Source organism: Dipteris shenzhenensis, chromosome 17, assembly GCF_047967505.1.
Source record: "Dipteris shenzhenensis isolate YYH24624 ecotype China chromosome 17, Dip_SZ_1.0, whole genome shotgun sequence".
Taxonomy (NCBI): Eukaryota; Viridiplantae; Streptophyta; class Polypodiopsida; order Gleicheniales; family Dipteridaceae; genus Dipteris; species Dipteris shenzhenensis.
The window spans coordinates 2,665,994-2,677,942 of record NC_141612.1 but is presented as its reverse complement, the minus strand read 5'-3'; the positions used below and the strand labels follow the sequence as shown (position 1 = coordinate 2,677,942).

The 11,949-nt window shown below is 41.0% G+C and overlaps 1 protein-coding gene across 1 annotated transcript; it reads right to left on the bottom strand.

The window, feature by feature from the left end:
- Positions 1-1,039: 1,039 nt before the first annotated feature.
- LOC147891522 (ubiquinol oxidase 2, mitochondrial-like) lies at positions 1,040-11,401 on the bottom strand. The gene is made up of 4 exons (XM_087387973.1): positions 11,047-11,401; positions 10,819-10,947; positions 10,153-10,641; positions 1,040-1,177 (listed from the first exon to the last, which is right to left on the bottom strand). Exons 1-4 carry the CDS (start codon positions 11,341-11,343, stop codon positions 1,127-1,129), a joined length of 966 nt encoding a protein of 321 aa, XP_087244099.1. The 5' UTR covers positions 11,344-11,401; the 3' UTR covers positions 1,040-1,126.
- Between the last annotated feature and the right edge of the window lie 548 nt (positions 11,402-11,949).

The window sequence follows — 11,949 nt, the reverse complement described above, 5'->3', positions numbered from 1 at the left end:
AGAGGCTTAACTCCTTCATTAAACAAGCTTGGAATTTTTCCAATGAAAGATCAAAGTCACATGTGACTTTCTATCATGCAACACATTCCTTCAAATTGATCATCCAATCCAAAAGTATATGTAAAGACTATATTAAATTCAAAAGTGACAAGGAATTTTTTAAAACTCGATGGTAAAATAGTCCATTATGGTATGAAATTAATTGTTTCTTTCAAATTTTGAAACTCTAAGCTAGATTATCCTTTGTTTTAAAAGGCCCTCTCAATCCAATGACATCCTTCCACAATACAAGTGCACTCGATGGTAAAATAGTCCATTATGGTATGAAATTAATTGTTTCTTTCAAATTTTGAAACTCTAAGCTAGATTATCCTTTGTTTTAAAAGGCCCCCTCAATCCAATGACATCCTTCCACAATACAAGTGCCATGATTCCTATTTGAAAGTTACAAATGATTATTTCCTCAAAAACTTTCTTTGCATTTAAGTCTATTGCGAACTCTATGATTATGATGATGAGAATTATGATGGAACTAGCAATAGAGATTGAGATCCTATGTTGATTCAAGGTGCAAATGTTAATGGAAGTGATAATTGTTATTATTCTCTCAATTTTCTTTTTACTACCTTCATAAAAATCTTGATTTAATTAAGAAGAAGCTAATTGACACATGCAACATCAATCGTTATGTTCTCTAGTAAGGAAGTGCAAGTATACACCAAAGTGAGAGATCGCTCAAATTGGTAGGACATATAATCACATGGTCCATGTATATACACACAATAGATGTTGTTGAACGTCAAGTTAAGTCCATACATCACACCAATTTCTTATGAAATAATTATAAGCGGATCGATTAAATACATTAAATTTTATTCAAGTGTTACTAAGTAAGCATCTAAACTTTAGCTCCTTGTTTTTAGAATAGACATCCTGTTAAAGAATGTACAAGTGTAAGAATACCTCAACAATGATTACTTAAAATGGAAGCATAAATGAAAATAGAACATAGAATCATTTTATGTCACCCTTCAATCAACATACATCACACCAATTTCTTATGAAATAATTATAAGCGGATCGATTAAATACATTAAATTTTATTCAAGTGTTACTAAGTAAGCATCTAAATGGGTGCAGGTGCTTCCTTTAGCTCCTTGTTTTTAGAATAGACATCCTGTTAAAGAATGTACAAGTGTAAGAATACCTCAACAATGATTACTTAAAATGGAAGCATAAATGAAAATAGAACATAGAATCATTTTATGTCACCCTTCAATCAACAAACATGAATTATTAAGGTTATTGACTTGTCGTCTTGCACATGAAAAAGCACCCCAAAAAATATGAAAGAGCCAAGGTTATGATATTTCACCTTTTAACCTAGACATGTTTACAAAATTTATACCAATACGGCTTTCAAAGCCTTACAAGATTTAATAGATTGCATATAAACCCCATGTGAAAGAATGTCAATATATGAAATGATACTTTAGGCACTTTACATAAATACCCAATTAGTACTAATGGTGCCTTTCCACTTCAGGGCAAAGAAGAGATAAGGCTCATCTATGGAGGAACAAGGTTGCAAAACCACTATGGCCCTACTTTTTATTAAAGGAAGAGTGTAATGGGTAGCTAGATCAAGACAAATCAAATGGGCTGAATATATTCAATCCTTGGGGCAACCAAATATTGAATATCAACCAGGAAAGGAGAATTTAGTAGTTGATGCTTTGAGTAGACGGCCCCAAGTTAATCACATTTCTGTGATTAAGGAGAAATCACTAGGAGCAATGGTTGAAGCTTATCCTTCATATGAGAACTTCGCTGAAAATTATGGGAAGTTTCAGCGTAACAAGGTTGGAGAGTCAGAGGCTTATTCCATCGTGGGTGGATACCTAAGCTAACTTTACATTTTAAAGTTCTTTAAACACTAATGACCTCCTTAACAAAGTCAACTTAACCATGTACAAATGGAAAACATGGAAGTCCCTTTGGTCCAAAAAACCAACCATCTCTTCATAGTCCCTTAGCAGGGCCAAAAAAAAAGAGAAATATTCACCCACATATAGGACCATGCAAAAGAGAGAGAGAGAGAGAGAGAGAGAGCATGCATATATGATTCTAAGAATATTTGATAATAAGTCGACATTAGGGCATATGATGCATGTTTTACGATAGTTATAGATAGGCATGTAGCCATGCACTTAGGATAGTTGGTGGGCCCATGATAGTGGGCAAAGTGGGCTAGCCCCAGTTGTATGACCACAAAGGGGATGTTGCAACTCCTGATCCTCCTACACAAGATTTCTTTTATATCCATGCTTTTGAGATGATTGTACTAATCAATGTCCTTGTGTTTATCCTTTATCTATGGTTGTCTCCTTTGTGCAAGTAGAGTCGCCCACTCTATTCTCCATAGGTCTTTGACCATTTTCAGATGGCCTTAGGGTGTTTATATACTTACCCCACTATGGGCATTCCCACACATCATGGATAGGCGAGATTGCCCGCCCACGGCCATCCCATAGCCCAAGATGCATTAAATGCACCATGGACAAGCATGGGTGGGTATAGTCTAGCCCATGGTATAGATGCATGCAATGCACCATGGGCACACATGGGTGGGTGAAGTATGTAAACACCCTTAGTCGAAATCTTGAGTACTCCTTTTTTAGATTCCATACACATTTTAGAGATGGGATTTAGGAACTCCTACAAATACCTTTTGAGCATCATGATTCTACTCTATTCTACTCTTGCCAAAATTGTTCACGGTCAATGGCATGGCTATTGAGGTCATGCCTACACTACTATCTATTATACCTATGACCCACATACGGAACAAAAAATTATAGGATTTTAACACGTGAGAACTTGGAGGAGAACAACTTAGGATATGCTACCACGTGCCACCCTTGCCACCACCTTTGGACTCTAGGACCTTTACGGACTCATGAACTACCAAAAACTCTTGGATTACCACACATGGACTCTTAGACTACCACGAGTTCTTGAACTACCACTTCCACCCTTGAATGACTAACCCTGAACTAGCACAAGCTCTTGGACTACCACCCTTGGACTCTTAGACTACCATGGGCTCGGGGATTATGCCACATGCCACCCTTAGTCTCTTGGACTATCAATACCTCTTGGATTACCACCTTGGACTCTTGGACTTTTATGGACTCGTGAACTACACAAACTCGAGGACTACCACACACATACACATATGCATACGTGTATGCAACATACATACACACATGCACACAAAAACACATACATGCCCATAGTGGTTTTGGTACGAATTTGCAAAGACCCACCAAAGGAGGGTCATGCAAGCTCGTAAGTTAGTCCAACTTGGTCAGGGTAATAGAATTGAACTGAACTTGACTTGGCCAAGCCAATCTAATGGACATCACCATACCCTCCATAATGGATCCATCAATCCAATTATCTAGGAGTGGTTTCATCAATCCCACTATTTAGGAGTGGTTTCATCAATCCCACTATCCATCAATCCCACTATGTAGGAGTGGTTTCATCAACTAGTAAGTGGGAGGGGTTCATGCTTGCTTAGGTATTTTGCCTTGAGGCAGACTCTTGTGTAAGTGAAATTCAGCATGAACATGATGGAGGGTGGGCAGGTGAACATGAATGGAGCAACTAGAGTGAGTGGTGCAATGCAAAAAATATGCAAGCTAGAGTGACTGGTGCAAGCAAGTGAAGTGCAAGGGTGGTGGACGAGATGAATGGAGTGGAAAAATCAATTCTATACAAGTGGGAATGGGGAGAGGACCTAAGTGGGTGTTGATGCTAATGGGGAGTGAGTAGAGTGGGTGTGGTGCAAAGCATGCAAGACAACTTTAGGGGTTCCAACAACTCATTCAACTTGTACCAAGATCGAGACCTAACATGAGCATGTATGAGTAAGACAAGGGACAACATAGATAAGAACAAAAGACTCAAGTAGGATCCCAATGTGCCAAGTTGATGTATTGAAAGTACATGATGGTGGGTTGCTGAAGTGGGACCACCAACTCCATTAGCCTTGCCGATCCACTCACATAGTCCAAACCAACACCTTCTAAGCCACACATCATGCTCCATGCCAATCAATGATTATACCACAAAGATCCAATTAACATTTATAAAATAAGATTTGAGATAGTCCAAAAAATCAAATTTTACACAATAATTTCCTAGAGATAAAACATCCTCATAGCCAAGCTAATCTAAGTCAAGGCACAAAGTGTGTGATGACATAATAGAAGAGGAGATGAGGTGGGAGAGGGGTAGGTGTTCAAGGGAAGAGGAGGTTGTAATGTGAGGAGAATGCTAAGATGGCCCAGCACGAGTGTTTTTGGCACAAGACACCAAGCACATACCGAGCATCTTTATTTGTTATCTTTGTAGATGGTGCCGACACTTACTCTGCCCAGTGACCTCACGTCTCCCTATTAAGATAAATTTCGCCTAGCCCTCCTATAGCTGGCAACCCTTTGAGGAAGATGCTAACGAATTTTTAGCACCAATGCTCCAATGGATGAGGAGAAATCAACAAAAAACCAGTCGGCCTTCCTTAAGCTCTCCTAGGTGACATTACACCATTTTACGCCTGTCCTTGCTGGTGGCCCTGGGCTGGTATACAAGCTTCACTTCAAATTCCCTCTCAAATTTGCTTTGGGGTGTTTGAATTGAGGTCTCCAATTTTCTATGTTTTTACACTCCAACATGTAGTCCTTGCTATCGAATTTGGAGTCAATCCATGTTGCAGGTGCTTAGGTTGACTACACATCTCTCATGCAGAGGAGTTCCATGATTGGGATGGGCCATGGTTCAAGAGGAGCCTTATTTGTCGAGGTGGGTGGTCTTCCTATGTCTTGATAGACAATCTAATCTTGCCCAAGATTTTGCTTTAGATATTCCAATCAACCTTGACCAACTCAACTAAATGAGGCTCGAATCAAAAGCCAAGCCACACCGAGGCCAAGTTGGCCAAGATCATGATCATGACTTGGCCAACTCATTTAATCCAAGCCAACCCATGTTGAGCCAAGTCCAATCCAATTTGGCCATGTCAATCCAAGCCATGTCAGACCAACTTAAGTCCAACCTAGATAAGGTAAGTCAATTTGGGCTTATGACGACTGAGTCAAGTCAATCCATATTATACCAAGATGGGTCACACCAAGCCAACCCAACCAGAGCCAAGAGACTCCAATACAACCTGGCTGAGTTAAGGTGAACCCAATTTGACTTGGCCAAGTTAAATTGAACCCAAGCCAAGTTAAGTCGAATCTGTTTGACTTGGCCAAGCCAATCCAATCCAAACTGAGCAAGTTAAGCCAAATCCAATAGAACATGCCCGAGCTAATCCAATCCAGTCCAACCAAGCCAGCTTAAGCATTGCTTGTGAAGAATCCAATGCGACTTGGCCATGTTAATTCAAATATAATCCAACTTGGCCAAGCCAATCCAATCCAATCCAACTTGGCCAACCAACCGGCCCAAGTCATGCAGACTCTGATCTAACTTTGCCAAGCCAATCCAATCCAACCTAGCCAAGCCCAACCACGCCAACTTAAGCAATATTTGTGAAGACAGTAGAGGAAAATATCCTCATATCTCATCTAGTAGAGAAGAAGGAGGTAGCAAGAGTTGAGAAGACCTTCGGATCACATTTACGACGTTGAGTCTTAAGAAAAGCTAGACTCTCCTCTAGGGGACATGTGCTCTTTATTAACAAGATACTAAGACTATGATCATATACTTCACATATTGCTAGCCTTTGTATAATGGTATTTGTAGAGTGATACAATAGTTTTCAATACTTCATAGATTGGTAGCCTTTATATAATGGTATTTGTAGTGATACGATAGTCTTCAATATGCTCACAAAGCTTATTTGTATTAAGCGTAGTTTGAGGCACACTCCATGGTGACTATACAAGACCCTTTGGTGTTATTGGACTAGAATGAAGCAATCCAAACCTACTAGAGTTGGGGAAATCGCTAGCCACATGAGAAACATACATGAGGGTGCTCACATCATAACAAGAATGCGAAAGGAGATGCCCATAGATGCAAGATAAATAAGATAACACTGAGTAGTATAATCGTATCAAAGACATGGATACAAAAGGAAGCTTCCGTAGGAAGATCACAAGCTACAACTATTGGGGGGTGGCAGGTTCTACCACGTGTCTTCACGGAGGTGCATCAGGTGTGGGGTCCAGCTCTCACCCCTAGCCATGCACGTCTTCTTCTCTCCCCAAAAACTCCTAGGAGGGATATGAGGGGGAGGCTTCACTTAGGCTATATAAATGAGGCCACATAGTTATTATAGCGAATGTTGACATGTGGTGGTTGCACCATGTTTAGACCCTAGGACTTGTGTGCTATGCCTAGATGTCACGATCTATGCAGTGGGCATTAAGTGCGACTTTGCCGTGGATTGGTCATGGCATGTGGCACGATTTTCAAGTGCAACTTTCTAAGGTGGCGGCTGCATACACCTGTAGTTAGATATTTGTGGTAGGCAGGAAGCTTTCTTTTGCTAACCCTCGTGCAGTTTGTCCATGTTTCCTTGGCTATTGTGCTAGCCTTTGATTCAGGTGGCCTTCACCCTCGTGTATGCATAGTGGTATATGGAAAATACAAAGGTAAAATAATGGATGATGGATGTGATGTTGACAGGTGTACAAGAGGGGAGTTGGATTCCATATGTCGTTCCTTGAATATACAAACCAATTCTTCACCCCTCCACATTTATCCCCTCTTGGGACATTTTGGGAGATTGTAGAGATCTCTATGTCCTCATAACTCGCGCAATAGACTACTCTCATCCTCATTTTCATCACTAGATTGATATCGACTTGTGTGACAAGTTAGTGATGATTCTTCAAACGAAGCCAACTAGTTGGCTACCTCAACCTCATCTCGATACTTTGACAAGCACCTAGTTGGCTACCTCAACCTCATCTCGATACTTTGACAAGCACTTGGTAGCCTTACGCACCTCCTTTTTAATAATAACAGCTTCACCACTCGACAAGTGATCGCGCAAGGCTACATAAAAATGCTTTTATGCCCTTTTCATTTATGGCCATTTGCCTAACAATGCCAACATGTGTGTACAAGACAATGTAGGAGCAATACTCCCAAGAACTGCAATGCTAATAACTACATGGCATGATTATCATTAGAGAAAGATAAGCATAAATCATGCCCCTCAGCTTAAGTTTCCACTTGGTTCCCAATTTTACAATGTTATTAGCCAAATGTTGCCCGTAATGTCCGTTCATGCACGATGGTTGTCGATCATCGGTTTTTGGAAGCCGACACAGAATGACTTATTAAATCTACCTATTCGCATGCGTGTTTTTCATTTTTACATGCAAACGATTGCTCAGGCGTGTTGTTCACACATGGAGTGGACGCACTCTTTCACCCACCTCCTCTCTTCCCTCCCTGCCCGGTCTGCTTCTTGGGTCATCTTGTTTTAGGGGAGTGGAGTGGACGCACTATGCGTACAATCTTTGTGGAAGTCAATGGTTGCACCGTTCTCTGTTACTGTAAATGATGCAAGCGGCATTTTTTTCTCTCTCGACTGTCGAAGCCCCAATTTGATCAGCATATAAAGGGCTCCCTGAAAGTTGTCCCAAGGTTTTTTGAGCTTCCGTCACACTCTCCTCTCAGCATCAGCACAAGAGTACTGGTGGATGTGCCATACGAATGTGATAGCACCGACAAGGAAACATGGAAGTGCAGGCCTAGCAAGGAGCCTGTGATCAACCCCACCCTAATAGATTCTAGTAGCACAACAGTTCTGCCTCTCGCCCCTCATTTTCCCGACTTTATCCGTCTGATATCACATGGTCACGTCGGAATACACATTGACTGAAGGAATTTTGTATCTTTGAGGAGAGAGACTTTTGTAATGTGAAAAAAACATATGCTCTTGTAGCGGGAGATGCATGCCCCCATATGATGTAATGGAAGTTCTTTGTAATCAGAATACAAATACATAGGAATTTTGCACTAAAAATTATAAAGTCTTCCCAATTGGTTTTGGTTCAAATTTTGGTTTCGTTAAGAAATTGTGAATTTTTGAATCTAAGAGAGCCATTTAGGAGCTATTAAGGGAGTACATTAGTGCAATTCTAGAATTTAGACAACCGATTGGCAACGACGGTGGACATAACTGATTTGTAAAAATCAATGGAGAGGGGGAGAAGTGTAAGAGGTCGATGTGAGCTTAAGGATTGTGAAGATGGGAGGAGGAGGTGTATTCATAAGCTTTGAAATTGTGGAAGTAGTCCATGTTGGTGGAAGTCAACGACGAAGACGACAAGTTTTTAATGCAAGTTCATGCTTCATATGGAATAAGGTGGACCCAGTTCGATGTTCCTAGTCACCACAATCATGGTACCCACAACTTTGATCATTGGATCCCTCTTGGCTAGCACTATTGAGCTCAATCACTACCGCCACCATGTCTATTACACTTGTTGTTACTGCCCATGCAGTTGGGACACTTTGTTGGCATAGTTTTTGTTCTCTATAGACCACAATCTCCTCTCCCCTCGAGCACTTCCCCTCTCATAATGTCTCCTCCCCTTTGGTGCAGTCATGGCACACTCGATGTCTTGACTTCGATTAGCTTGGCTAGCATGGTTGTATCTAGGATCCTATTGTGAGAGAGTCTATTGGTTAGACTATCTTGGATCTTGTTCATTGGTAACACCCTATGTGACTCTAAAGGTATGGGTTTGGACTATGTGAATGGAATTGGCAAGGTCAGTGGTCCCAGTTGTGCAAATCCTACCTTAATACATGAACTCAACACATTTGGCACCTCCTTGGGTCTCTTATTTTTATATAGATTGTCCTTGTACGATGCATTGCATTTGATCTTGGTAAATTTTGTCTAATTTTTTGCACCCCGCTCCTCTTGGTGAGCTTGTGTAGGTTGTCTTTACAAGCTTCACACTACTCTCCCACTTAGGTTCTCTCTCTCTACTCCCACTGTCATACCACCAATTTTGCATCTTTTCTCCACAGTTTCCTTTATCATGTCCACCACCCCTACATTCCACTTGCTTGCACCACTCACAAATTTTGCCTTACACTTGTCACTCTAATTGCTCTATTCATGTTCACCTCCACAACCTCGTTCATGTTCATGCTCACCCTCAGGTGCATAAGAGTCTCCCTGGAGGAAAAATACATGAGTAAGTACAAACCCCTCAGCTGGAACCACTCTTGGATAGTGGGACTGAAAAACTCATCCACAAACACAATGGGAGGAGAGGTTAAGTGGGTGTGACTTCACACTTATTTGTTTTGTGAAAAGTCAAGTGGTCTTGTGACTTCACAATTATTTGTCTTGTAAAGAGTGAAGTGAGGATAATTGATATATAGAAAGTCGTGTGAAAGTAAGAAGTAATTCATGTGTATGAGGTTGAATAAGGAGTTTTTCCACTTGAACCTAAAAAATCTATCATGTGATATCAGATCATAGATCATTCACAATTGACCATGCATATGGCAAGGTGCTCATGGTCTTACATGTATGCTTTAAGTGTTTATCTATCCATTGGCAAGGTGCCCATGGTCTTACATGTGTTTATCTCTAAGGTAAAGGAGATGCTAATGCCTTAAAGCATAGCCTTGAAATTGATAACAAGCAAGATATTCCCATATCTAATGTAGAAACTAGTGAAACACCTTCACAACTTGCATGACAACAGAGACTGTGAGGTTCCACAATTGTCCTGCTTTACATGTGATGGGTGTTTCGGGTAAGAAAACAAATGGAGGAGCAAGTTCAATGCAATGAAGCTATGAAGAATAAAAGTGGAACATAGGAAGGGAACATAAAGTAAAAATAGATGCTAAGTCGTATTAGGGGTAGGGAGAAGATATTAAGAGGTAAATGGATTGTTGACTCTTGGTTTGACTCTTAGTCATTTAAATTTAAAGTTGAAGAAGGAAAAAGCTTTGACTATCAAAGTAAATTAATCACAATAGCTTACTAAGATAAAGACAAAAAGTCAAGCACTTTGTGAGAGAAGCCAAACAAAAGTATGATACCTAAATTAAATGCTACAAGAAACCCAAAAAAAAAAGAGATTGACTTACTGCTGCAAAATGGTTGACGTCGCGATGATGGGTTTCATCGGCACGCACTGCCATCACCACATCTCTAATAGTGGAATCTTGGGGCAACCTCCAGTAATCAATGGCAATGAGAGGGGCCGGCCCATTGGGCATTTCATGCTTGTCGAGAGCTTCCAGGAAGTCGGTGTAGGATTGGACAGCCTCCTCTTCCAAGTAACCCACAAACCTATGTGAGAGACGTGGAGATATGATATAGAGTAAGAAGTAGGCATTGAAGAATACACCTTGCACTAAAAGTACGAGTGCCCTCTCATGCCATCTAGGCCTTAGCACCTCTATCCATGTCATGAGATGCATTCTTTCGTTCTCAGCTTCATCTAGTAGTGCCTTGATCCACCCTCCACTGTGCTCAAATTTTCGCAAGGATTTGAAATGCAACAGCATCCCTCCCACCATCCCAGGAACTGCGGCAACCGTTTCCAACAATAGTGCATGACTCACGTGCCGGTTCTGCACAATGTGCAAAACCGTGAAGCTGAGGAAGATCCGTTGAAGACAATTCCTTCTAATGACAGACTGTCAAGATCCGGGGGTGTGTGGGAGCAAGTATATTGAGAGCTTGGGGTGATGGGGGATTGCAAACAGTGAGTAAGAAAGGGAAATTTGTGAAATTGCTGCAAGCCTCACCTTGAAAAACATGTCAACAGGCACGCGTAAGCCTTTGACCGTCCAGTAGGCCAGTTTGTCGACCAGTTTCTCAGCTCTATAATGCTTTTTAACATCAACATTCAGATTTAAGGAGTACGTACTCCTAGGCTGCAAGCCACAAAAGGAAGAATCGTGTTGGACCGAACCAATAAAAAAGATTGCAGGACAGGCTAACAGCAGCACAAGCCGAAAGGAAGGTGTCTGTACCCTGAAACAGTGCCACGGCCATGAGGAACCGTCTCCCCTGTGCAGCTCTTTAGGTAAGATACCCCAGTATTGAGAAACGTCCTGCGATGTGCGCTCTACATTGGGCTTCTCCACCACGGTGTTAAAACGAGCGGTGCTGCTAAAAAGCCTCAAGAAGAACTTGGGCAAGCCAGGGTAATGGAGTGGTGTTCCAGGGCATGGTAAAGGCGGAAGTCTGGAGAGATGGGCGAGTGCTAACTGGGACGGGGGCCGTCCCAAGAGGAGGTGAGGCAGCAGGCGTCTGGTGCAGGAAGACATTGCCGAGAGAGAGAGAGTGTGTGTGTGTAACAATGAGCAACTTCAATTATTGAAGAAAACTCCAGAATGAGAAACTTGACAGTCGCTACATTATTCACCTCACAATTATCTTCCATATAAATAAGAGAAAATATGACATCGGAATGATAACAGCTATGTAAGCGTATGAGGCAAATACAATGTTTATTCAGTATGGTAATATAATCAGTTGGTCAAATACACATCCTTACATCCAATATTATAGCCCATTATTAAGGGCAATCTTATAAAGGGAGGGCCAACATGGTGGTATCCAATGACATGCAAAGTTACCAAAGTTATAACATATGCTTGACTTCTACTTTAAAAGCATCTACTCTCTTATTATAGATTTCAAAAACTTTACTTCTTTATTTTGATTCGAAAACTTATTTTATTGTTAAAAGCAAGCTTGATACAAGATCTAAATTTGACCATTTGAAGCTACAAAAACTAAATTGACAAAGTACCATAAGAAACTTTTAGTCTTAATACAATGAAATGTGTGGTAGGTTTGGTCTTCAAATCATTAGTAGCATATGCATGTGGTGTAGTGGGAAGGCCAATAAGAGAGTGGGTGACTTTCAA

Coding starts and splice junctions, on each gene's coding strand:
- LOC147891522 (XM_087387973.1), bottom strand. CDS start 11,343: ATGTCTTCCTGCACCAGACGCCTGCTGCCTCACCTCCTCTTGGGACGG. Junction 10,642..10,818: donor CTGTTGACATGTTTTTCAAG/GTGAGGCTTGCA, acceptor CACATTGTGCAG/AACCGGCACGTGAGTCATGC. Junction 1,178..10,152: donor ACGTCAACCATTTTGCAGCA/GTAAGTCAATCT, acceptor ATTCTTTAACAG/GATGTCTATTCTAAAAACAA.